Source organism: Gymnoscopelus microlampas (assembly GCF_963454915.1).
Source record: "Gymnoscopelus microlampas genome assembly, chromosome: 17".
NCBI classification, from domain to species: domain Eukaryota; kingdom Metazoa; phylum Chordata; class Actinopteri; order Myctophiformes; family Myctophidae; genus Gymnoscopelus; species Gymnoscopelus microlampas.
Window position 1 is genome coordinate 12028986 of NC_139954.1, and position 27398 is coordinate 12056383.

A 27398-nucleotide genomic window follows, 5' to 3' on the forward strand; every position below is an offset into this window, starting at 1 on the left:
GATCGATTGGTAGAACCTGGAATACACGGTCACTCGTCTAAGGAAACACTCTTGATCTGTTAAAGCTAGTGTCTGTGTTTTAAAGGTAAGATCAAATATTTACATCTTCTATAATCCGATATACATTTAAGACAATACTACACGACTGTTTCCCCAACGTTGAAACGCGCGTTTGTGTTTTTGTAAAGTCTATAGTTCCACTGGAACACAACCACGTGGGTGCATGTGTGTGTGATGTTGGTGTGTGATGCTAGTGTGCTGTGCTCATTTTGTCGTCACTGTTAGCCGATGTGGTGGAGTTATAAGTCTCTTGACGGTGTAATCACTGTAAACCCCGCTCATCCTGCACACCCAGTGAAATGAAACAATCAGTATGTGAACACGCTGTCTTGGATAAAGACTATCATAGATGTATTTGATCGAGTCTGACTTTTACTTTCGTATCTATGATATGCAAATGTCAAAATCGATCAAATATCTGTGATAGGCTTGATCCAAGGCTGGTGTTGGACAATTGCTACTTAAAATAGCTGTGTAGCTATACAGCTATATAACTAGTTACTATTCATCAAGCTACATTAAACTATAATGTAGCTATACAGTGTAGCCAGGCTGCACTACAGTATAGCTACTATTCATCAAGCTACATTAAACTATAGCTATAGAGTAGCCAGGCTGCACTGTAGTTACTATTAATAAAGCTAAATGAAACTATAATGTAGCTACAGTGTATACAGTGTAGCCAGGCTACACTACAGTATAGCTACTATTCATAAAGAGTGAGCTACATTAGCTCTTTCAAAAATAAGTATATAGCTGCTACAAAGTTATTACTAGTAAAAGTAGACTGCTACGTTGAATGTATGCTTCTGTATTCATTAATATCTAATACAATTGGTAATGTGACATGTTATGTGTTAATAACATGTCATAATATGATGCTATGACATGTTAATAACATGTCATAACATTGATTGAATGATTGAATATTTTATTAGACAGAAATATAAAAACAGCACGAGTACAGTCAAACACTTAATATATAACACCAAAAAAGTCCTTGAGGTCTTGTTACCATTGGGGTCCTAGGTATTCAATTCATCAACATATAAAATACCACCAAACATTCAATCATGATGTTATGACAATGATTGAATAAAACATACGTGTAAAAGCTACAAATAGATGAAATATGTTAAATTCTCTTTTTGATGTGATGACAAACAAAACAACTGCACTCAAACCTCGATGTGCCACTGCAAATGTAGTGATGGAGCTTTTGTCAAGCTAGCTACTATACTAGCCTTGGATCAAGACTATCATAGATGTATTTTATCGATTTTGACATTTGCATATCTATACGAAAGTAAAAGTCGATAAAATACATCTATGATAGTCTTGATCCAAGGCTACTACTGTACATGGTCAGTAGTTACGTTTGTTTATTTGTTTATTTGTGGTTTTGTTTTCCACATTTTGTTCAATTTCTGGTGAAGAAAAACGTTGAACTACTTGAAAAGATTAGGTCAAGTGTTTCACTGTACTTCCATGCTGTTTACATTTTTGACTAATAAAGTATTGGTTTTAACCCATTACATTAACCAAGACCTGAGGCCAATTCAATTTTCAGAAATACTTATGTTTCTAACTTGCTATATCAGTGGTGCTCAAAACGCTTTCATGCCCCCCAAAATTATATGAATAGCATGGCACGAAGTGACACGCTATGAGCTTTGTATATCTATATATAAGTATAAAAATCACACCCAGTGTGAAGTGGGCGGTGTGTGGTCATCACAACATGACTCACTTTAAAAAAAGGATAACTTTTTTTAAAGTCCATACTGCTATTCATAGGGCTGCACATGTGTCATGTGTTTCGCTAGCCAATCACAGTCCTGAATTTGCAAAGTCAGCCAATCACATTACAGTTAGTGGTGATGACACTAGCTGTAATGTGATTGGCTGATATGAAAAAAGTATCGATTTGCATTAACTCATTCACTGCCAGAATTATTTCTGGCCTGTTTGAACACCGCCAAGATTTTTCATTGAAAAAAAAAAGTACTCAGGAGCCGAGATACAGAATTTTTAAGTTTTAAGTTAACAAGGAAGTGGATGGGAGTCTATATCTTCGAAAAATCATATCTCCTTGGTCTTTGGGTCAAAAAAAAAAAAAAAAATCTAAAAAAAAAAAAAAAAAAAAAAAATATTTTTAATTTTTTTTTTTTTTTTTTAAAGTCGTTTTAGTCGTTCTTGGCAGGCATGGCTTATGGACAGAAGTCGTTTTAGTCGTTCTAGGCAGTATATGAGTGAACAATGGAAGGGTTAGGGGGTACACAAATTTTTGGGTCGGTGTCCAAAACTCACTTATAGGGGGCGGCTACACCGCCCCAAAAAATCACACCCAGTGTGAAGTGGGCGTTGTGGTCATCACAACAAGACTCACTTTAAAAAAAGGATAATTGACTTTTTTTAAAGTCCATACTGCTATTCATAGGGCTGCACATGTGTCATGTGTTTCGCTAGCCAATAACAGTCCTGAATTTGCAAAGTCAGCCAATCACATTACAGTTAGTGGTGATGACACTAGCTGTAATGTGATTGGCTGATATGAAAAAAGTATCGATTTGCATTAACAATGGAAGGGTTAGGGGGTACACACATTTTTTGGTCGGTGTCCAAAACTCACTTATAGGGGGCGGCTACACCGCCCCAAAAAATGGTTAAAAGTGGTTAAAATGATTTGTGATGTTAGCTATATTAATAAACCCTTCCATTGTCTTTGTGTAACCTCAGAGCATCGTCATCCATTGTTGCCGCGAGGCTCTGCAGAGCCACCACCATAATGGGGTTGACCAAGCAGTACCTGCGCTACGTTGCCAGCGCAGTGTTCGGGGTGATCGGCAGCCCGAAGGCCAACCTCTCCTACGTGACCCTCCGGGGAGGCGAGAAGGGACGCTACGTGGCGGTGGCCGCGTGCGAGCACGTCTTCATCTGGGACACACGCAAAGCTGAGAAGGTGAGGCAGTTCAGGAGCCTTAATTTATCACACATATGGTGCACTTTGAGTGAAGTTGTTGATTGTTGATTTTGTGTTATGTTTTACTTGTACGTCACTTTTATTCCTACTTAGTCTTATTTGTTAATTCCAACACCCAATTTAAAATAAAAGTTAAAGGGTTATGTCAAATCTAGGTAGAGGACAGAGTACAGCAACTTGCAATGGGCCTGGTTTCAAGATACTCAAGGGACCAGTGCCCGTGTACCTGTCAAACTACTTCAAAAGAGTGATAAACGCCCACCAGCACAACACCAGAGGGAGCTCCACTGATCTCATACCACCCAGATTCGGCACAAACATGGGGATGAATTAATTCTGCTATTATGCCACCAACATGTGGAATGCCCTACCACCAGACATCAAAAAGTGCGACTCCCTACCCTCCTTCAAAACCACCATAAAAGAGCACCTGTCCGCAATTCTTCTAGCTATAGAATAATAACCCCCCACTGTTTTTCTGCAAGTATACTTTTACTGCTCCTAGTATTGATGATTTCTTGTATAGTATTATGTCTTTAAAGTGTATATGTCTTGATGAACTGAATACATAGGACCACAATGTAAACAAGCCCTCAGGTCCTTTTGTTTCATCCTTTTAGCATTATTGTATAACTTGTACTTTTTGCAAACTGTTAATAAAGTATTCAATGAATCAATCAGTCTGCCCAACCTCCGGGGTTAATTTCCTACCAGATAAGAGCTGGGGGAACTTGCTTCCAGATTAGTTCCAACAACAACCCTTTCTTTCTGTTGCTTCTCCGCAGATCTTGATTCTAGAGGGAATCAAGCACGAAGTGACCTTCCTCTGCCCCTCCCCCGATGGCATGCACATCGCCGTGGGTTACGAGGATGGCGCCGTGCGCATCTTCAGTCTGGTCAGCGGTGAAAGCAACGTCTCCTTCAACGGCCACAAGTCAGCGGTCACCGTCATCCGCTATGACGCGCTGGGAGCCCGGCTGGTCACAGGGTCCAAGGTAAATACAACAGTGTCTTGTGTCTTGTTTTTTCTTTTGTTTTGTTTATGTAACATCATACATCGTCGGGGCAGAAACCTCTTATATCCATATTTTAACTTTTTGTGTTTTTTCGTAAATTAACGCCCTACTTGATCATACTACTGCGTCACACAAAAGCATCAAAAGTAGCAGATCTGCGCGCCACGTTTCGAGCTTGTCGATCTGCTACTTTTGCAATTTTTTGGGCAATTAGAATCCAGAAAAATAACAGTTTTGGACATATGAAGTTACCACCCGACAGAGACGATATGTAATTGTCATGTGTCATTCAACTGTCATGTGTCATGTGTTTTCTATCAGTCACTTGCCCTGTGAGTTCATGGAGAAATTCAGTATGTTATTGCATACCTTCACAGTGAATGAAGAATCCAAAAATGAGGGAAGATACCAAAGAGAACAGCAAAACTGTATAAAAAAATCGGTTTATAAACTTCCATACAAGTGTTTTGTATCCAGGCGTATCCTCATTATACTTCCAAAACACAGCGTTTTCTCTCAAACTTGACTATTTAAAATTCATCTGGGAAAAACGGTCTCACGCCATGAATGATGAGCACTCCCTGGGAGGAGAGCACGTTTGTGTGAACTCGGCTCTTGTTATCCCCCACGTGCACGCTCAGACCCGCTCCCCATTCTTGCACAAGACTGTTTAGTTTTGCTTTTGTTAATCCTGAACCCCTATTTTTCAATGTTTTGATCCTTCATTCACTGTGAAGAATGCTACAAAAACAAAATGTATCCATGAATGATGGACTAATACCAAGAAAGTGGAGCATATCACTCCAGTTCTTAAATCCTTACACTGGCTCCCTGTGTGTCAAATAATTGATTTAAAAATACTACTGTTCTGGTCTATAAAGCTTTGAATGGTTTAGGGCCAAAATACATTTCTGATCCTGTACGATATCATGAACCATTCAGATCTCTCAGGTCATCTAAGAAAGGTCTGCTTTCTGTCCCTACAACCACAAATAAACGTGGGGAAGCAGCATTTAGCTTTTATTCACCACATATCTGGAACATACTCCCAGAAAACTGCAAGTCTGCTGCCACTCTTATTTATTTAAAAACACAACTAAAGACCTTTTCGTTTGCCACTGCCTTTGATTGAGTTACTTTTGTTTTCCTTTCCCCCCCCCTTTCTCCTCTGTACTGTAACTGTATCTGTTATTTTCATTGAATAATTGTGTTTCCTTTGCTTGATGTTCTGTGTAAAGCACATTGAATTGCCTTGTTGTTTAAATGTGCTATAAAAACAAACCTGCCTTGCCTTGCCTTCAAGTGCAGCCCCCTATGGAAGTGTCCCCTGTCATAGTACCTGATAGACTAAACTATTGCACTGTAATTACATACTCCCCTCCTTCAGGACACGGATGTGATCGTTTGGGACGTGATTAACGAGTGCGGTCTGTACAGGCTGAAGGGTCACAAAAACGCCATCACCCAGGCCCTGTTCCTCAAGGACAAGAACCTGCTGGTCACCAGGTAAACATGTTTGACTTCATTTGAGCCAGTAGAGCGTCTTAATTAACATCATGGATCCTAGCATCTCTAATCTGGGCTTGTCATAATAGGCGAACATTTGGACGAAAACAGGTGAACATTTGAGAGAGAGATTTGGTGTAGAGGGAAAAAAGGAGGGGACCAAGTATAGACCCCTGGGGGACCACGGTCAACAAAGTATATAGGACTTAAGTGGTTAATTAACCACACTTTTGTTGACGGATCACACTGATTTCTTTTCTTTGGTTTCTCGCTGTCCAGTTCTACAGACACCTTTGTAAAGTGGTGGGACCTGGATACTCAGCATTGCTTCAAAACCATGTTTGGACACCGCAGTCAGGTGAGTCACAAACGCCTCTCCGTTTTCCACACGTTAGATTGTTGTGTAAATAGTCTGCATTTCTATAGCACAGGGGTCTTCAACAGGGGGTCCTCAGAGTTACTACAGAGTGGCCACCAAATGTTTGTGTGATAGGATTGTTTTTGTTTTTGTTGTGGAGGGGAAAAAAGGAGGAGGGCTTGTATAGACCCCTGAGGGACTCCGGTCAATGATTATGAAATATATACGGTATACTGTAAGTGGTTAATGTTTTCAAGTATACAGTAGTTTCTATTACTACTGTATACTTGTGAGGACTAAATGTCCCCACAAGTGTATAGTAGAACCATGGTCCTCAGAAGAAAAATGGTTGTTTTATGGTTGAAAAAAGATTTTTAGAGATGCGTTTACATTAAGAAAAAGATTCAGGGTGGGGTTAGGTTTAGGATTAGATATTTAGAAGTTTGGTTTAGGGATTAGAGATAGTTATGCCTGATTTACACTTAGTTGCACGCTTGGTGTCGAGCACCAAAACAATTCCGATGTACAAGCTCACAACGCGAGGCTATGTGAGCTTGTAGATCGGCAATTTTTCGGCTTTAGGCTTATAGTTAAAAATGGCATTTTAAAAAATGGCATTCATAAAGTCAGTGTCTTAAAATCGATGTCCTCACGAGTATAGTAATACAAACCTGTGTGTGTGTTAGGTGTGGAGCATGGTGCTGCTGAACCAGGAGCGCAGGCTGTTGACTGGCTCCTCAGACAGTGAGCTGAGAGCCTGGGACCTCAGCTACCTGGAGGAGGTGAGGACACACACAGCTGTGGTCAATGATGTGCTTTACAGCGGAGAGACATTAAACGAGAAAAAATAATAAATTGATGATTTATGGAAAAACAGAACTAGGGCTGCAACTATTGGTTATTTTCTTAGCGATTCTATTGATTCCTTTTTGTAATAATCAAATAAGCGAGAAGCAATTTTTTTTACTGTATATAATATCAATGAATTGAAGCGGAAAAAGTATAGATTTTTTTATAATCAACTAATTTGATTAGTCTGATTAGCCACTTAAGCCCTCTTTTATATTTTTAAATCAATTAGGTTGATTAACTGTACCCCTTAACAGAACACACACATCCAAATTAAATGCAGGTGTTGTACAGAAACAAATAGAAGAGAAGAAGAGCAGAGCATTCGAAACAATTCTTTGGGTGTTGTAATAAAGGCACCATGGGAGCAGACATACAGGGTTGCATACTCTGTCACTGCCAAACATCTTCTTTGGCCAGCTTGAATAAAATTTAATTAGCCTCCAGCATGCAGCTTGATTTGTTCATCCACTATTTCATTCCTGAGTACTTTTATTTTGAAAGCTGTCTTGTGTAAATTGCTGCCTTTGACCACTAAGCGATTTACATTGGTTCACATTGATTAATGAGTCTGTCTTGTGTTGTTTAGGGTAAAGCAGAAGGCGAACCCAAGGAGAAAAAGGGGAAGACTCTACTGGAGGATGATGATGATGATGAAGACGGGCCAGATGAGAGCGCTGAAGAGGTGCAGCATTGATCACTTCCATTACAGTGGTTCTCAAAGTGGGGTCCGGGAACTACCAGGGGTCTTTGAGGGGGTTCCAGGGGGTCCCCAGCAAAATTAATACAGCATCACAATCATTTGAACCCCTTTATCCATATTTTATACGTTAGCTATTAAAAAATAGCAGATCTACAAGCTACATCTGCTATTTTTGTTTGGAAAAATATTTTCTGAATTTCTTTTACATAAATCTTTTCTGGGGGTCCTTGGCACAAACATTTTCAGATGGGGGTCTGCGGCCAAATACATAATACATTTGGGGGTCCGTGACATGAATAAGTTTGAGAACCACTGCTCTAAACAACACTTAAACTCTGCTAACTCACTCTACCTCTCCTGGTGTTTTAACTCACTCTCTCTCTCTCTCGCTGTCTCTCTCTTCCTTTACAGAGGATTGTGAGCTGTAAGGAAGCAGGTTCCATCCTGAGGTCAGGGAGGGACCGGTTGATCTCCATGACGACAGACGCCCGGGGCAAAGTCTTAGCGTGCCATGTGAGTGTGTGTGACTGTGTGTGACTGTGTGTGTCTGTACGTTGGACTTTTTAAGACTGTTCAAACAGCCGCATGGCTCCAGTGAGAGGTTTCGCAAGGCCAAGTCTTGGCATCAAAATATGCTTAAAGGGATAGTTCACCCCCGAAATGACTTTTTTTCTATCGATTACTCACCCCATGGAGTCTTGAATTAATGGAGATTTCTTAGTTTTTGTCACATTCCTAAGCCAATGATTTGATGACACTTTTTTGGGTGAACTATACCTAGTATATCGTCTCTGTCGGGTGGAAACCTATGACCAAAACTGTTACTTTTCAGGATTCAAATTCAAAAATAGCAAAAGTAGCAGCTCTACAAGCTCAAAAGGTGTCACGTTTCGAGCTTGTAGAGCTGCTACTTTTGATGCTTTAGTGTGACGCTGTAGTATGATCAAGTGGGGCGTTAATTTACGGAAAAACACAAAAAGTTAAAATATGGAGTTAAGAGGTTTCTGCCCGACAGCAACGATATAGGGTTTAAGTGGTTAAATTGGAGGATGTAGTCTCAGGCTGCAATTTGGGGTCCCAGTTCTGTACATCATTTTTATATGGTTTGTTCAAATACTTCGTGTTTAGACATTTTTATTTTATGTATTCATGTTTTTCTTCTTTTTTTTTTGTTGCTGTCATTGGACATGGTTACATTTTCCCTCTGCGTCTGTCTGTCTGTCTGTCAGGGTAAAGACTCGGTTCTGGAGCTGTTCTCTGTGCTGTCAGAAGATGAGGTGGAGAAGAAGATGACCAGGAGGTTGAAGAAGGCCAAGAAGAAGATGAGAGAGTGAGAACAAATATTAGGTTTCTCTGTATGTTGTGTAATTGTAGCAATATTGTAATCTTCAATTGTGATATTGGTTGAAATTGTCTGGTTGAAGCCGTACATAAACACGCGTCATATTTTGTTATACAGATACAGATATTGATATTTTTGTTTTGTCTTTCTTTTTGGGCATCTATTGTTAAAGGTAGGGTAAGTGATATTTCATTGTTAAAATAAGTGTTAATTGACTATATATTCTGATAGTAATCGTTGCTCTATTAGTGTTTGTTCAGTAACGGGGGTCTCCCTGTCTCTCCAACTCTTTAATAAACATAAAATGCCTTTTCAGGTCGGGATACCAATTTCATCCAACCAGGAGAGAGAACTCATACAGGATAAACAAGTGAAATTGGAAGTGATGACACAATTGGAACTGGAACACAAAATTTATTTTCTGTTTATGAAAGCGCTGGAGAGATCGGGAGACCCCTGTTACTGAACAAACACTCTATAGCAATGATTTCTATCAGAATATAAAGCTTTAACCTTTTTTTGGCCAAAAAACATCACTTACCATACCTTTTTTAAATAGGTGCACAATATGAGCAGTGATGAGATCTGGTGCATAACATTATAGTGTTGATGCTAACAGTGGTGTGACTGCCCCCTGGTGTAGAGCTCAGGAAGATGCAGAAGAAGAGACAGTGGAGCCCAGCGTGGAGAGGAGGCTGAAGGATGAGATCCTCAAACTGACTGAGATCAAGGCCTCTTCTAGCATCAGGTCAGTGTATTTATGTGTAAACAAGATTCACACACATACAATCTATCGTTGCTGTCGGGCAGAAACCTCTAATCTCCATATTTTCACTTTTTGTGTTTTCTTTTGTAAATGAACGCCCTACTTGATCACACTACAGCGTCACACAAAAGCATCAAAAGTTGCAGATCTGCATGCTCGAAACACTTAAGTAGGGCGTTAATTTATCTGAAGCGTCCCAATGCTGTCTCTACCTCGCTGTCCCTTTCTCTCTCTCTCTCTCTCGCTCTCTCTCTCTCTCCCTTTCTCTGAACCCAACACGTTCGAGGCAGATGGCCGCTCTCCCAGAGCATGGTTCTGCCTGTTAAAGTGGAGTTTTTTCTTTGTCACCGTGACGCCAAATACCTGTTCGGGGGGGGGGGTGGGGGACAACTTATGCCAAACCAAACAACTCTCAAGAGTGAAATGTTCTGTCTATCGTTAACAAGACCTGTACAGTAGTTAGTCATTCTGCTTCATGCCTGGCTTTGACAAGCAGTCTAACACTGGTATTATTCAGGCTCTTTGTTTTACTACTCTTGCTTCAGCCCATTGCCTCATGCATTGTGCTTACATCTTTGTCTGGCTATGAACTAGAGAATATCAAGCTCTTCAAATTGGTTTTGATCATAACGCCTGGCCTTGTCTGACTTATATCAAAATGTTTTCTTTGTTGCTGTGCTTTTTGTCATATTACAGTGAGCTTCACATTGATTGGCTACCAAAAAACCTCATGCCTCAATTCAAGATGTTCCAGTTGTCTAGTTGTACTCCCTTTATTACAGAAAGAGTAACAAGATTCAGAAAGTCTTAAAACATGTGTAAATGCTCTCTGACTAAAGGTTATTTTGAGTTGACTACAAGCTAACAATGCATTGCGATGCAACGCATTGTTAGCTTGTAGATACTGTATGTAAGTGGAAAATTAGGCTTTTTTTCTGTAGTGTCTGCTGGAACTCACTGAACTCTTACCTTCCCTTCCCGCCAGGTGGGTGGACTGTGTGTCGTGTGCGGGCGGCGAGCTGAAGGTGGCGCTGCTCCTGCAGAACAACACGGTGGAGACGTACAGCCTGAAGACGCTGGAGAAGCCACTCCCCGCCGCCAACAAGACGTCCCGCCTCACCCTGGGCGGCCACCGCAGCGACGTCCGCACCCTGGCCTTCAGCTCGGACAACATGGCCGTCCTCTCCGCCTCGGCGGAAACTGTTAAAGTGTGGAACAGGTGAGACTTGTTTGTTGATTTTTGAGGTGGGCAATGTAAAATGAGTTGATTTGATTCATTAGCCTGAGAGGTATGTCCCTCTCTACCTTCCCTCTTGATACCAAGAGTCAAAGGTTGTGGCAAGAGATATTTTATTTACACAGGTATTTGAGCTCTTTGGATGGAGCTGCCTCGGTGTGTCAGGCAATCTAAACTGTCCTATAAAAACAGTGTGGAAAAAACTATTATGGCAAAAGCTACAGGCTAACGATGCACTTTAATTTGGGCTATTATGGTTTGATATTTAGTTAGGGATTTTAGGTTGTTTTTTCAATGGTTTTGTATTTTGTACATTCATGCGACATGCTGTGTGCTAGAATGTATTGGTGCTATGTCATTTATTGGACTATTTAATTTTTAGTTATGCTGCAGCACCACATTGGAAACAAATGTTTCATTACGTTATTATTGTTATCCTGGGTTTAAGTTATATTGTGTTTTAACTTGTATATCTTTTACCAACATTAAATAAAATAAAATCATACCCCCTTCACAGGTCTACTCTGCAGGTGATACGTACCATGGCATGTGAATATGCCCTCTGCTCCCTCTTTGTGCCTGGAGACAGACAGATTATCCTGGGAACTAAGGTATTTATTTACACACACAATCTCCGCTCAGCTGGGCCTTGTAATCCCACCTAATGTGTTGATCGCCTCTGTCAGAATAAACACTCTTATAGTAAGACACACATACAGTATATTGTTGCTGTCAGGCAGAAACCTCTTATCCATATTTGAACTTTTTGCGTTTTTTCTCGTAAATGAATGCCCTACTTAATCATACTACAGCGGCGTGTTTCGAGCTTGTGGATCTGCTACCTTAGCTGTTTTTGGATTTGAAACCTGAAAAGTAACAGTTTTGGACATATGAGGTTTCCACCCAACAGAGACGATATGTCAGATCGGATGCTCACGCATACACACGTTTTTTAACACAAAATCTTCTCTTCTGGGAGTCCCTGGCACAAAACATTTTCAGATGGGGGTCCACGGCCAAACATATATATATATATATCAATTCGGGGGTCCTTGGCACAAAGACGTTTGAGAACTACTGATTTAGAAGGCATTTGTACAATCGACCTCAGGTCTTAATGGGTTAATGGACATTACATGTATGATCATCATTCTATCATGTTCTCCCTGTCAGAGTGGTAAGCTGCAGATCTTTGACCTGGCCTCAGGAAATCTCCTGGACAGAGTAGACGCTCACAACGGAGCACTGTGGTCCCTCTGTTTGGCTCCTGACCAGGTATATGTCACTGTCACTCACTCTGTCTCTCCAATGTCTATCTAATGGCATCATCACTCTGTCTGTCTGTCTGACTGACTGACTGACTGACTGACCGCTCCTGGGTCCTGACCATCTGTCTGTCTGTCTTGTCTTTTTCCTCTCCTGTAGTACTGCACCTAGACACGTTTTGTTGGTCATTGTTTCACTGAGGTTTGAAAACAGACAGTAATCTGTGACTGTGACTGAATGTTTGTCTGTGTGATTTCCACAGCGTGGGATAGTGACTGGAGGTGCAGACAAGACTGTGAAGTTCTGGGAGTTTGAGCTGATGAAGGATGAGCAGACAGAACAGAAGTAAGTCGTCACTCATGCATCGCAGCTTTAATGTCTATTATCCTTTTTTTCCTGTTATTGTTGTTTTGCAGCATATTGTAACTCGTTTTGGAAGGCACATTTACAAATAAAATGTACCTTACCTTACCTAATACAGTAAATAAAATGTACCTTACCTTACCTAATACAGTAAATAAAATGTACCTTACCGTACCTAATACAGTAAATAAAATCTACCTTACCTAATACAGTAAATAAAATGTACCTTACCTTACCTAATACAGTAAATAAAATCTACCTTACCTTTCCTAATACAGTAAATAAAATCTATCTTACCTTACATAATACAGGAGGCTAACGGTGAAACACACTCGCACCTTGCAGCTGGAGGAGGACGTGTTGTGTGTGAAGTTCTCTCCGAACCACAGGGTTCTGGCCGTCTCTCTGCTGGACTGCACCGTCAAGATCTTCTACACAGACACTCTCAAGGTAACATGCACTGGAGTTATTCCTAGTGGATGAGGAGAATGTACAATGCACAATTATTGGCTATTTGCGCGATGTGCTGCGCAAACAAGTATAATCTCTCTGTCAACACTACTGCCTTAACCCATTAAAACCGGGAAAGCATCTGTGTCATTTTAGTTAAAAAGTAGTTAACTCTTTAACTTCCAGAGTAATAGTGTAATAGTGTGACGCTACTGGCAGCGAAAACGAGCGATTTTACCAACCTATTTTCCGTGATCGCTGTCCTCATGGCGATTGCCTCATTACACGCACGGGGGTCTTGGGAGTTTCGAACAAAAACATTATCCGGTCGTGGTAATCTGTTGCATAGCTGTAGCCTGTTGAATGTGGCTTGTTTTTGCCGTAAAGCAACAGGAACAGAGATAAAGCCATTTTCCCTCAGGAAATTAACAGGAAGTAAACTTTTTTTTTTTTTATGACGTCAGATCCGAGGTAGTGAACACCGGCAACTGGTGGAAAACCACTGAAAACACAAATCTCGTCACTCTCGTCAGTGGCAGGCTGTACGACGATGGGCAAATTTAGCCTTGGCAGAATCATTTCTCATCGTTGGCAGGCAAAGGGTTGATATAGCATCACAATCATTTTTAAGCACTTTTACTTTATACAAGCTCATAGCGCGTCACGTGGCAATGAGCTTGTAGATCTGCTATTTTTTTTAAATCTTCAAAATGTGTGCACAGCTTTGAATATGATATATTTTTTAAGCAAAAATCACAAAATATTTGTGTGCCGTATAGGATGGAGGCGCTAAGTCCTCCTGGTGGGGAAGTACAACAGCCGTGGCAATGTGTGGGGTGGATTAATTAGCATAATTACTAAAAAATCAAAAAAAGATCAAAAAAAGGGGGGGGGTAATATTATAAATAAATAAATCGGGCATACGTTGCAATTGAGCAATGCACTGCATGCTTGCTAGTTGCTAGCTTCAGCTGAGCTCCTCAGTGGCCCTCAATAGGAGGACTCATTGTGAAGGGAGGGGTTTTTAGGCATACTGATGGTGACTGAATGTTTCCCTCTCTCCTCCAGTTCTTCCTGTCTCTGTACGGACACAAGCTGCCTGTACTTTGTCTGGACATCTCAACCGTGAGTGCTTTCTCCCCCCGCCTGTCTCTCATTGCATGTGCCGTCCTGGTAGCTTTACAGGTCATTGAATTTTGTCATTAAAAATCCCACCCACCCACCCACCCTCTCTCCAGGACAGCACACTGATCGCCACAGGCTCTGCCGACAGGAACGTGAAGATCTGGGGTCTGGACTTTGGTGACTGCCATCGCTCCATGTTCGCTCACGATGACAGGTTAGCTAAAGCCTTCCCTGGGTACTGATTTGAACCAACAACAACAGCGGCGAAGTAACGATTCACTCAACTCACGATACGATTAAAATTACGATACTAGGTTCACAATACGCTTTTTAAAACATTTTTTTATTTATTTTCCAGACAAATGACAGAAGAATATTCTTCTTCTTTTTTTCTCTTACACAAATCCAGTATTTTTTTTTTATTTTTTAACAATACCGTGTTTTCTCTTATCCTCTTTTCAATACAGTAGCAAATGACTGAAAACTTTTTTATCAATTCTCTTACAAAGATCCTGTATTTTCTTCTTTTTTTGGATTGCGCCCTCTGCTGTTTGTATCGCGCTACATTTTTTATTGAATCGATTTAATTTGTCACCAGTTTGAATCGTTTTGAATCGATTTACCATAAATCGTTACATGCCTAATACAGACCCATCACGTGATGGCCAAGGTAACACACACACTGAATAGACCCAAAGCATACAGGCTTTGGGTCTCACCACACACACACACAGCTCATGTGTTCATTGTTTGCATGAAGAAACACAAAGTGAGCGTGTAATGATATCATTTCATAAGCTCTGGCCTCTGTAGGTTGTGTGTTTCCAGTTACCGTACTGTACTGTATGACTTCATGTGTTGTTGCCAGAGGCTGTGATCCATGTCCTTGGTGACTGCTCTCTGACCAGTGACTTCACACCAGCTGCCTGTCATGTCACTGCCTTCCTACATCTGTTTTCATCTCATCTGTTCCATTATTTAAAAATCTCTCTCTCTCTCTCTCTCTCTCTCTCATCCTCCCTTCAGCGTAATGTTCCTCCAGTTTGTCCCCAAAACTCATCTGTTCTTCACGGCGGGCAAGGACAGGAAGATCAAACAGTGGGACGCTGACAAGTTTGAGCTCATCCAGACCTTAGAGGTGATCGTCTCTCTCTCTCTGCTTCTTCGCTATTCATTCATCTCTTTCTCTTCCGATTTATACTTAGTCCTACAATGCAACCAGTGGTGTGTTCTACCGTCATACGCTGTATACGGCGTACACAGTCCAGATTATTTTGGGAAGAAGCGTATACAGTCTAATAACCATTTCATCCATTGAAAACGCGAGAGCGTATACCCACGACCACGCGCATCGTATCGTAGCGTATACCCTCCGAAAAAACCTAGAACACAATACTGAATGCAACACAACTGTGAGCTTGTAGATCGGCTATTTTTTGCCTAGCAACGCTATCATACGACGGAGTATAATTTAAGCATATCGTCTCCGTCGGGTGGAAAGTAACCTCTTATGTCCAAAACTGTTACTTTTCAGGATTCAAACTTAAAGACACTTAACCCCTAACGGCTCCTCCTGTGCACTCGAATCCATCTGTGCAGCCGTCAGCTGGATGAAGCCGTAAAATAAGTTTCACCTCCCCCCTCAGGGACAAGAAAAGACTCCTTTTCCTTTCCCCTCTGTGGTTCTCTTCTCTGTATTTTTACTAAGACACACTACCCTGCTATTCTTATGGAAACCGGGCTCCTGCTCTCCATCATCACACTCCTGGAAAAATGAGTGAGCTAATTTCCAGGATTAAAGACTGCAGACATTGGTGTGATTGTTTCAATTAGCTCTGTGGCCCAAAAAAGAACAGAACCTTCAAGCTGGAGGAAGTAAGATAAAAAAAAACTAGTTGGAGACGGGAGATTTTGCAGATCTGCAATACACCATAGACAGCGTATGGGGTGTTTGTTGGTAGAGTAAGTGATATTTTTTGGGTTCTTTGGTTAAAAGGTTAAAACTCTATATTCTGATAGTAATCATTGCTATAGAGTGTTTGTTCAGTAACAGCAGTCTCCCTGTCTCTCCAGTTCTTTAATAAACATTTTCAGGTAGGTGGCAAAATGTCAGCCAATCAGGAGAGAGTACCCATTTATCAGCTTTATTTTTATTAGTGTTCCAGTTCCAATTTTGTCTGCTCAATTCTCTGCGTCATCACTTAGATAAAATTGGTATCCTGACCTGAAAATGCATTTTCTGTTTAATGAAGAACTGGAGAGTCCTGTTACTGAACGAGCTATATAAAACTTATTTTGACCAAATAAAATCACTTACCCTACTTATCAAGTACAAATTATCGAAACATTGAATACTCAAGTAAAGTGAAAGTACCTCAAAATGTACTTTAGTTACCGCTTCCACCACTGGTAGTAATGTGTTGTAACTCTCTCTCTCTTGGTTCCAGGGTCATCATCATGAGGTGTGGTGCCTCGCCATCAGTCCCAGTGGGGACCACATCGTCTCCTCATCCCACGACAAGTCCCTCCGCCTCTGGGAGAGAACCAGGGAGCCCATCATCCTGGAGGAGGAGAGAGAGACGGTAAGAACCACACAGGAGGTGGAGAGGAGATGGAGGCCTAAGAGGTGGAGGAGAGGGAGGCAGTTTAATAAGAGGGGTCGTTTCACTTGGGTGCCATCTTGGAAAAACGTCCCCACCGGGGCAGTACCTTCTGTTCTGACTAACAAAACGAGTCCTATCTCTGTGAACCTGGGAGTTGTCTAGATCATTGGTTCTCAAAGTGGGGTCCGGGGACCCCCAGGGGTCCTTGAGGGAGTTCCAGGGGGTCCCCAGCTAAATGATAGTTAGGAACCAAATGGGTCTGTAACTCTGAGAGTGTACAAATGGAACCAAATGGACCCAAATTAGCATTGATTTTACAATAGAAATGGGGGTCCCAGATATAGAAATGCCATTAAATGGGGGTCCGTAGTCTAATGCCAAACTGGGGGTCCTTGAAATTAAAATGGTTGAGAATCACTGCTAGAGCCGTAAAAATCTTCTCTTATGTAGGTCCGCGGGCTAATAAGTCAATTTGGGGGTCCTTGACATGAAAAAGTTTGAGAACCACTGGTTTAGATCCTAAAGTACTGTCTGACATGCATATCATTTACAATTAAGGAACACTGGTGACGTGTTTAAAACATGGGAGTGTTACACTGAGTTCCAAAAGACAGTTGTAAATGTCTTGCCTCTTTCACATCCTTCTACTACCCAGTTATGTGAACTAACTAGCAATAGAATACATGTTCAGATTGAAGCATCTTCCATAAACCATAATGGTCACAGATATTTCATACAAGCAAAGGTTAAAGCCCCAATTTGCGATTTCACTAACAAAGTTTTTAGAATGATAATATCATAGCATCATCATTTTTACATATTATGCAAATTGTTTAGGAAACAGAGCGCTAGTGTGAGGGGGCACCTTTTCACCCTTTAGGGTTTTTTTAAATCCCTGTGTGAACTGAAGTTATTAAAGGCACTGAAGAACAAAGAACACAACTAAACCAACGTTGTCCTTTTTATAGGAGCGAGAGGCTGAGTTTGAGGAGAGCATGGCCAAAGGGGACCAGCCTGTGGTGAGTAGCTATTGTTCCTGTCTTTGAACAATTTTACACTTTATCTGTTGCCTGGCAGAAACCTCCTATCTCCATGTTTTCAGCTTGTCAATCTGCTATTTTTGAATTTGAATCCTGAAAAGTAACAGTTTTGGACATATGAGGTTTCCACCCGTTTTTGCTAATTATTTTGTATTCCTCGCTGAAAGCAATGGCAGAGAATGTCATAAGAGAATTGAAAGATAACTAAAGCTGCCTTGTACTTCTGTTATATCTTAAAAAATGTATTTTTTTTTCAATCAGTGAATTAGTGTGGAATGCACGTGCACACAATTTCTTGCCTTTCATTTGGGGTGTCTGACTCTGGAAGTGATTCAGCTCAAGACTGTTTTGTCATTTTTAGCGCCCTCTGATGGACAAATATGTGGACAGCATGACATACAGACAGCCTCATTTTACGATAGCTTCACACTCGCCACTGGCGACTAGAAATATATGTCCATTGTCCACAATCCAAACCAGTATCATGTGAAGTTGACGTAAAGCTGAAATCCATAACTTTTGTTGCATGTGAATAAATACGGTAATTTAAAACCAATCTGTATGGTAGAGTATGTTAAGACAATATAACTAACACATCTGCAGTGGTTGGCAATAGACATTTCTGTGAGTGTAGTTAATGTAAATGTGAGTGAAAGTGGGTGATTTAATAAATATTGAGCCAATGATATGTTGTGAGTGCCCTCCATTTGAACGGGCAGTACACTGATGAGTGAGTCTTTCCTTCAGGTTCCAGGAGAGACCCAGGGAGAGGCAGCTCCAGCAGCCAAGAAGACCATCGAGACTGTTAAAGCTGTAAGTTTAGCTTATGTGTCACTGCCACAGACGGCAGTAAGCCTGTCACAATTATTACATTATCGCCTAATTGCAATTATTTGAGATAATCGTCTGTTGAAAATGTGACTCATCCTAAGCTTGTAGATCAGCTGTTTTAAGAATAAGTAAATTTAACTTAGAAAATGTGTTACACTATTTACTACTATTAACGGTTCATTTAGAATCGATTATTACTTAATAAAAATGTTGTATCATCAACCAAGTCAATTAGTTCAATTTCGACAACACTGAAAACATTTGATTGATTTGTTGGTGTATTTTATTCTGAGTAGAGTGTCAGTCGCTGGGGGTTCAGTAAAGATGTGTGTGTGTGTGTGTGTGTGTGTGTGTGTGTGTGTGTGTGTGTGTGTGTGTGTGTGTGTGTGTGTGTGTGTGTGTGTGTGTGTGTGTGTGTGTGTGTGTGTGTGTGTGTGTGTGTGTGTGTGTGTGTGCGTCCATTGCAGGCGGAGAGAATCATGGAGGCTCTGGAGCTCTACAGAGACGAAACCAGGAAAATGGAGGAACATAAATATGCGTGCGAGAATGCAGGCAAAAAGGTACAGACACTCATAATAACTGATTATACACGACAATATCACTTGTCCAACTGATTTTTACTGTAAATCGCTCTGGATTAAGACCTCATTTAAACTATGTTTTGCAGTTACCTCCACCCAAACCTAACCCTATCCTGGTGGCCTTTGGAAATGTTACAGTAAGTAAAACTATGTTGGATAGATCACTGTTATTCCGTAGATTCTTATTTTTGGGGCGGTGTAACCGCCCCCTATAAGTGAGGTTTGGACACTGACCAATCCTGCACCGTGATTGGCCAATAGTCTACAACGCAGTCTACAACGCTAACCCTTCCACAGTCAATGCAAATCTATACTTTTGCAAAGTCAGCCAATCACATTACAGCTAGTGTCATCACCACTAGCTGTAATGTGATTGGCTGACTTTGCAAATTCAGGACTGTGATTGGCTAGCGAAACACATGACACATGTGCAGCCCTATGAATAGCAGTATGGACTTAAAAAAAACACTTTCATGTTTTTTTTTAAGTGAATCACTTCCATCACTGTGATGACCACTGTGACCACACCGCCCACTTCACACTGGGTGTGATTTTTTGATATAGTCTTGAGCAATCTTTCTAATTGTTTATCATAGTTGGTAAATGTGGTCCGGCCCTGTGGCCAATTAACGCACACACAACATGCACACACTTTTTTCCCAGCGAGTGTTCCGAAAAACCTTTAAAAATTAAATCTTCATGAACTTCAAGTCAGAATCACACAGAGTATTTCAAAGCAGTCCCATTGGATATGCACAACAATAGTTTGTCTCTTTTCAAGACAGTGTTGCCCAGGAGTCGCATATATCCAAGTAACGTCATTACTCTGGCCAACCAGTGGTGTCACTCAGTAGTTCTCAAACCTTTTCATGTCAAGGACCCCCAAATTGATGTATTTGGCCGCGGACCCCCATATGAAAATGTTTTGGGCCGCGGACCCCCAGAAAATACTTTTGTAAAAATAAATCAAAATGTTTCAAACTTTTTCAAACACGAGATATTTCTAAAATGTTCAAAGATAGCAGATGTAATATCACAGCACCGACCCTGTGAGCTTGTAGATCTGCTATTTGTTATATAGCCATGGTAACACATTTCCCTGGGGACCCCCTGGAACCCCCCCAAGGACCCCTGAGGGTCCCCAGACCCCACTTTGAGAACCACTGGTGTAACTGATTACTATGGCCAACCAATGGTGTAACTTTAAAAGACAGCCAGCTGTTGTTACCTGTGCGAATGATCAAATCTCCAGCCTAAAAAAAACATTAAAAAAAACACTTTAAAAACAATAATAAAAAGAACACAAAGATCTCATTCTCAACCTATGCAGTCATTTTCCTTTCCTTATATTCCACTTGCCTGAAACCTATCCACTTCCGTGTTTCTAAACAATATTTAATATTTCTATTCATTTCCTCTGCTGCTGTCAGTAGTCATGGCCGCCAGCTCCCACCTGATGTCGTGCGGGAGTCCTGACCGCTCCAGACCGTACTGAATAACCGCTAGCTTACATAGCGTCTTAAGGCTAGGACTCAAGTCTAAGATGTACAGGTCGTTGGGCGTGTGTATGGATCCCCCAAAGAGGACGATACGATCTCCAACCGCACAGCAGCACATGCTAGACGTCCCGCCCGGGCCTTTCCCCTTGGTCTCGACCTCCTTCCAGGAGAGGGTGTCTGGATTGAACCTCCACAGATCGTTGAATCTCTGGTCCAGGCGAAAGTTGTAACCGCCGAATATATACAGCTCTCCGTCGCGGACGAACGCTGAATGACACCCCCGTCCTCCTGGAAGCAGCTGTGCAGAGGTCGCTTCGTGCCAGCAGTTGGTCTCCGTGTCGAACACTCGGACGCCACTGTACTTGTCGTAGTTGTAGTTCCCGAACACAAACATTTTTGTCCCGATGATGGTGGCAGAGTGACATCGCGAAGCGGACGTCGGCGTGCCTCTGGTGTTGATTAAAGACCAGACCATTGTGGTGGAGTCCAACTTGTAGATGTCGTTGCAAGTGTATCTGTTCAGCAGGTTGAATCCTCCAAAGATATACACGGCCTTCCCCGAGACACAGGCCGAGTGGTCGTACCTCCCCTCCGGAACGGTCCCAGAAACCATGGCCTTGAACCATCTGTGGGTGTTGACGTCGAACGTGTAAAGCACGTTGCAGTACTCCCTTGTGTAAGTGAACCCGCCCCAGATGTAGCTGATGTGGTCTATCAGCACGGCTGTGTGGTCGAAGCACATGGAGGGAACCTCCAGCAGACGCCCTCCGGTTGTCACTGCGGGCAGCTTCGCCCAGCGCAAGGACAGTGTGTTGAAGACGTGGACATCGATCTGTCCCATGTTGTTCATGTAGATCTCCCTGGTGCAGGACCCTCCGAAGGAGTAGATCTTGTGCTCGACCGCCACCGCTGCATTGTACGGTCTGTTCGGTCCCTCCAGGTGCACGGTCCATCGAAACATGACGGACACATGCATCACCGGGGGAACGCCTCTGCTGTTATATTTTATATTGTGACGTCACGCAAAGCTCGGCCAATCGGCAAAGCCAATGGAGTTGGGTTAGCCAATCACAATTGGGGATGCCGATGGCCAAATATGGCATGTAGGAAGCTTAGTGGTGAACGTTTTGAAGCTTGCCTTTCCCTTGAGATTTTTATCATAAAGTAACAAACTGAACCTCATAACCTTATTCTAACATTGTCCACAAGGACGTGCGCTCATTACTACGGTAAATTCAAACCTATCCATGAACAGCTGACACTTGAACTGCTAATTAAGTCAGGCAACTTGAAAGTGGAAGATTTAGGCGGTAGACGCGCACACACCACAAATTGACACATTTGTTCCTCTACATTTAAAGGAAAGTAGTCAAAGGTAGCCAATTATTTTTACTACTGAGAGAGAGAGAGCACTTGACCACTACCATAATGTAGAAATACTATGTTTTTTATTACGCTATTTGTTAGCAGATTGACAGAACATTCCGTGGACTGCGGTTGAGAAACCACTAAGCTAACACATAAATGTGCCGTATCACATTGCTTCAAATAATTGTATGCTGATAATATTAATGAATAGAACCTGAGTATGTTTTAATGGTGGTCTTTTCTCTTCTAGCCGTCCCGCTACGTCTTAGACGTGATAAAGAAGGTCCGCTCCAGGTAAGGCATGAGCACTACTTCATGGAAGACATACTGTTTTTTTAACTCAACAATGTACTTGTAGTAGTGCGTTAATTTACAGAAAGAAAAAAAAAAAGTAAAAATATGGAGCTAAGAGGTTTCTGTCTGACAGTGAGGAAATGTCACTTGGCTGCTGCGTTGCATTCTGACAGAACACAAGGAAAATACTGCAATGGGATTGCTCATATTCAGATATTACATGGGAAAGATATTGCTTTAAATGAGAGTTAATGTGTCATCTAATCTTCACTTAAGGGTGAAATGAAATGAAATGTGCGTGTGTTTCCCTCCCAGTGAGTTAGAGGTATCTCTGCTGGTGCTGCCGTTCACCTACGTCCCAGAGCTGCTGTCTCTGTTCAACAGCTACGTCCAGCAGGGCCTAGAGGTGGAGCTGGTCTGTCGCTGCCTCTTCTTCCTGCTCAGGTACACACACCTTACCATAGTGTTTGTTTGTGTGTGGACTTGTGTTACTTTAGGGCATAGCAGTGGCGGCCATTTTGTGGTGCCACAGATCAAAAGCCCATACATTTTTTCCCATAGAGATTTCCGAAAATATTTATATTCATTCATATTCATTTTAAGCCTGAAACCAAGCCATCCAGGATCCTGGTGAATCATGACTATAAAGCAATTGATTCTGTGTAAAAAAAATATAATTTAATATTTAATGATGTCCTTTTTTTGGGGGGTTTTCAAATATTCTTTGACACAGAATTAAATGTGTCCAAGCATGTCTGCATGTAGCATGTATGCATACATGTACGAGTTAACTGAACACTCGGTGTGTGTATGTTGTCCTGTGTTCTGTACTATCTCAACAAAGGAAGAATAACAGGAGATTGTTATCACACCCATGAGTGGTCCTGCTAACGTGATGCCCTCTCTCTCTCTCTCTCTCTCTCTCTCTTCCCCCCTCAGGATCCATTTTGGTCAGATCACCAGTAACCAGATGCTGCTGTCGGTCATAGACGAGCTGAGGGCCAACACCATCTCCAAAGTCCACGAGATCAGAGTGAGTGGTCCTGTCGGCATGCGAAACCATAGGCCGGCGAAGGATAAATTAGGGTCTAGCTATCCACTGAGCACTTAGTCTCGTGTAGCCAGACCCAACTGAAAATGAAAAACAGCGACCTCTGCTGTTTGCATTGTCTGTTGGGTCTGGCAGGAAGCAAACGAAACACCAGTGCGCAAGGAAACCGGGGTTTGTGTCTGCCTTCAGCGCATCACTTCCGGTTGGTGCGACTATGTTTTCATTCCCACTAACAATATTTCTACACGGAACACTAACACCACTTCTCCCAGAGAACATGGATGGTTTTGGTTATAAGCCCACTTATTTCTATGATGAAAGAGTAAGTTAAAATGTGAATATCTTTCCGTGGTTTTGTCTGCTCCGAGGACGCTATTGTTAAATTAGTTTTGGTTAGTTTCGAGGGGGGAAGGGTGGACGGACACGTGAATCCCGCCCACTACATTTGATTGGGTAAAGCGCGGCCTGCTTCCTGATCTGAAGGCACACCCACTTGAAACCAATGTGCACGGGTTGTCAACACGGCTACCGACAGATTCCACCGCAGAGCAGAATCTGTTCTTGAGAGATTACTGAGCACTAGGTTTGGGATCCTTTAAGATTCTAACGCTTCCGGTAGCATAACTATTCCCTCTTAACGGTCTGATTCCTTAACCGTTCCCTTTAACGATGATATAGTGGAGTAGAAGTTAACGTACTGACATTTAAAAACACTCCAGTAAAATTCAAAATTGTACTTAAGTACAGTACTTGAGTAAATACTTTACACCACTCCCTATAACCCCCCTCCTTCACCTCCTGTGTTTTTCAGGACGTCCTGGGCTTCAACAGCGCGGGCCTCCAGTTCCTGCAGCGCGAGATCGAGAGCAAGGAGGACGTGATGTTCTTCGCGGACGCCACCGGCCGCCTGTCGGAGAAGAAGAAGAAGCGCAGGAGGAGGGAGCGAGTTATCCTCACCGTCGCCTGAATCACCGTGACAACCACCCAGACGTAAAACAAACAAACAAACAAACATTGGAGCCATGTGTCAACATAATGGCAAGCTGTACCACCGAAACCTCTTATTTCCATATTCTAACTTTTTGTGTTTTTTTTTGTAAATGAACCCCATATACTTGATCATGCTACAGCTTCACACGAAAGCATCGAAAGTAGCAGATCTACAAGCTCGAAACGGCGCGTTTTGAGCTTGTAGATCTGCTACTTTTGCTATTTTCATACTTCTGCTATTCCACCCGACAGAGACGTAGTGCATGTACTGTATGTCTTTTGAAGCAGGACGGTGTCTCCACAATTAAAATCATCATAACATGCAGAATTCTCAACCAATCTTTCAAGCGGTTTGGTTTGTTAAAAATGTCAGGACATTTTGTTATGATATAGGATACTTGGTTAAAAGGGATAGTTCACCCCCAAAATGATTTTTTCTATCGATTACACACCCCATAGAGACTTGAATTCATGGAGATTTTTTTGTTGCATTCCTAAGCCAATAACTTGATGACCGGTAGCGGCTCAGGTAGGAGACTCAAAGGTGTCACCTTGAGTCTCCTACTGGAGACATTAGCAATTTTCCGCCGGTAATCAAATGATTGGCATAGGAATGCGACAAAAACAAAAAAATATTCATGAATTCAAGGCTTCATGGGGTGTGTAATTGATAGAATATAAGTACTTTTTTTGGTGAACTATCCCTTTTAAATGAAAAATTAACAGATTATAACAGATTACAAAACAGATCATAAAACACAGGCATGCAAACAGGCCAATGGTGAAAAAGGTGACAAGTTTTTTAGGGGTACCAAACACGTTTTTAGGGTTACAAAACCCTTCGTGGTGCCCGGTGCTTGAACCCGGTTTGGTGCCCCCCGCCACCGCTTTGTCAACGGGGGGTATTATAATGTGACTCTTTACCTCCCCCTACAGGCTGGTATTATAATGTGACTCTCTACCTCCCCCTACAGGCTGGTATTATAATGTGACTCTCTACCTCCCCCTACAGGCTGGTATTATAATGTGACTCTCTACCTCCCCCTACAGGCTAGTATTATAATGTTACTCTTTACCTCCCCCTACAGGCTGGTATTATAATGTGACTCTCTACCTCCCCCTACAGGCTAGTATTATAATGTTACTCTTTACCTCCCCCTACAGGCTGGTATTATAATGTTACTCTTTACCTCCCCCTACAGGCTAGTATTATAATGTTACTCTTTACCTCCCCCTACAGGCTGGTATTATAATGTGACTCTCTACCTCCCCCTACAGGCTGGTATTATAATGTTACTCTTTACCTCCCCTACAGGCTAGTATTATAATGTTACTCTCTACCTCCCCCTACAGGATGGTATTATAATGTTACTCTCTACCTCCCCCTACAGGATGGTATTATAATGTTACTCTCTACCTCCCCCTACAGGCTGGTATTATAATGTGACTCTCTACCTCCCCCTACAGGATGGTATTATAATGTTACTCTCTACCTCCCCCTACAGGCTGGTATTATAATGTGACTCTCTACCTCCCCCTACAGGATGGTATTATAATGTTACTCTCTACCTCCCCCTACAGGATGGTATTATAATGTTACTCTCTACCTCCCCCTACAGGATGGTATTATAATGTTACTCTCTACCTCCCCCTACAGGCTGGTATTATAATGTTACTCTCTACCTCCCCTTACAGGGTGGTATTATAATGTTACTCTCTACCTCCCCCTACAGGCTGGTATTATAATATGTTACTCTCTACCTCCCCTACAGGCTGGTATTATAATGTTACTCTCCACCTCCCCCTACAGGCTGGTATTATAATGTTACTCTCTACCTCCCCTACAGGCTGGTATTATAATGTTACTCTCCACCTCCCCCTACAGGCTGGTATTATAATGTTACTCTCTACCTCCCCTACAGGCTGGTATTATAATGTTACTTTCTACCTCCCCTACAGGCTGGTATTATAATGTTACTCTCCACCTCCCCCTACAGGCTGGTATTATAATGTTACTCTCCACCTCCCCCTACAGGCTGGTATTATAATATGTTACTCTCTACCTCCCCCTACAGGCTGGTATTATAATATGTTACTCTCTACCTCCCCTACAGGCTGGTAGGGCCTGTAAAAGGCCAATCAAAAAGAAGGCCATCAAATAAAATGATGATTGACCTTAAATATAGTAAACATCCATCATTTACACCTAGCTGTGAAATTGGGAAGCACCTGGGGAAACTATAAAACATTCATTTACACAACAAACTGTTTTTTGCCGGTCAAAGTAAGATCTACACGTCAGGTAGAATGACTGTATCAAAGCTAATTTACCCAGATCTAAAAATGTATATCATACATGTTGGTGATTTGCCAATGGATAAAACCATGTGAATAATTTAGCAAAGACATTGTCTGAAGAATTATTCTAGCCAATGTGTCTAAAATGGTGGCTGTGGGGTAAAATTAACCAAATGCCCCAGGGTAATTGAGCTGAATATCCTAATATTAATCACTATTCATATTTTATATTATTTCTTTGCTACTCAAATTATAATGGATGACATTTAATTTGGATGAATATCTCATTTAAGATACGTTTGCAATATTATTATAATAATTGCAAATATTAAAAGGTTCAGAATAACAAAACTTTATGTAAGTAGCATTGTATTGTTTTAAAAAAACGTTAAGATAATAAATAAGACTATTTGCAAGGGAAATGTGTTATTCAATTATTTTTGATAAGTGAAAACATTATTTGTTCAAGTTGTTCAAGTTTAAACTTTTAAAAACGTTTTAGAAGTTGTATTTTTTTAATATTGTTTTTGTCATGGATGCTTACTCATAATTTCGATTGATAGAAGACATCCTGAAATAAGGTTAAGTGAAAAGTGGCTCAACTTATCCCATTCTCCCCTAGCTGAGGGGGCTGTTAAATAACAACATTAAATCTACACCGTTTCAAAATCAAAGAATACAGTAAAGGTTTGGCAAAGCCTCGCTGAGCGCGCGTGTGCGACACGTATGAGCACACGCGCGCGAGCACGCACGCACGCACACACACACACACACACACACACACAAGTTTGTAGCTGCACACACAGACACGACGTAAAA

General features: G+C 41.6%; 1 protein-coding gene across 1 annotated transcript; it reads left to right on the forward strand.

Annotated features, from left to right (window-relative positions):
- wdr3 (WD repeat domain 3) lies at positions 1-25165 on the forward strand. Its single transcript, XM_084084762.1, has 27 exons — positions 1-85; positions 2800-3022; positions 3829-4038; positions 5447-5565; positions 5845-5923; positions 6610-6705; positions 7362-7457; positions 7887-7988; positions 8705-8805; positions 9461-9565; positions 10569-10802; positions 11338-11431; positions 11994-12095; positions 12349-12431; positions 12761-12899; positions 13968-14024; positions 14138-14238; positions 15051-15162; positions 16472-16606; positions 17596-17646; positions 18415-18480; positions 18966-19058; positions 19166-19216; positions 22197-22240; positions 22556-22684; positions 23180-23273; positions 24103-25165. The coding sequence occupies exons 2-27, from the start codon at positions 2849-2851 to the stop codon at positions 24256-24258; spliced, it is 2823 nt and encodes a 940-aa protein (XP_083940888.1). The 5' UTR covers positions 1-85; positions 2800-2848; the 3' UTR covers positions 24259-25165.
- Positions 25166-27398: the final 2233 nt, after the last annotated feature.

Coding starts and splice junctions, on each gene's coding strand:
- wdr3 (XM_084084762.1), top strand. CDS start 2,849: ATGGGGTTGACCAAGCAGTACCTGCGCTACGTTGCCAGCGCAGTGTTC. Junction 16,607..17,595: donor TGGAGGAGGAGAGAGAGACG/GTAAGAACCACA, acceptor TCCTTTTTATAG/GAGCGAGAGGCTGAGTTTGA. Junction 23,274..24,102: donor CCAAAGTCCACGAGATCAGA/GTGAGTGGTCCT, acceptor TGTGTTTTTCAG/GACGTCCTGGGCTTCAACAG.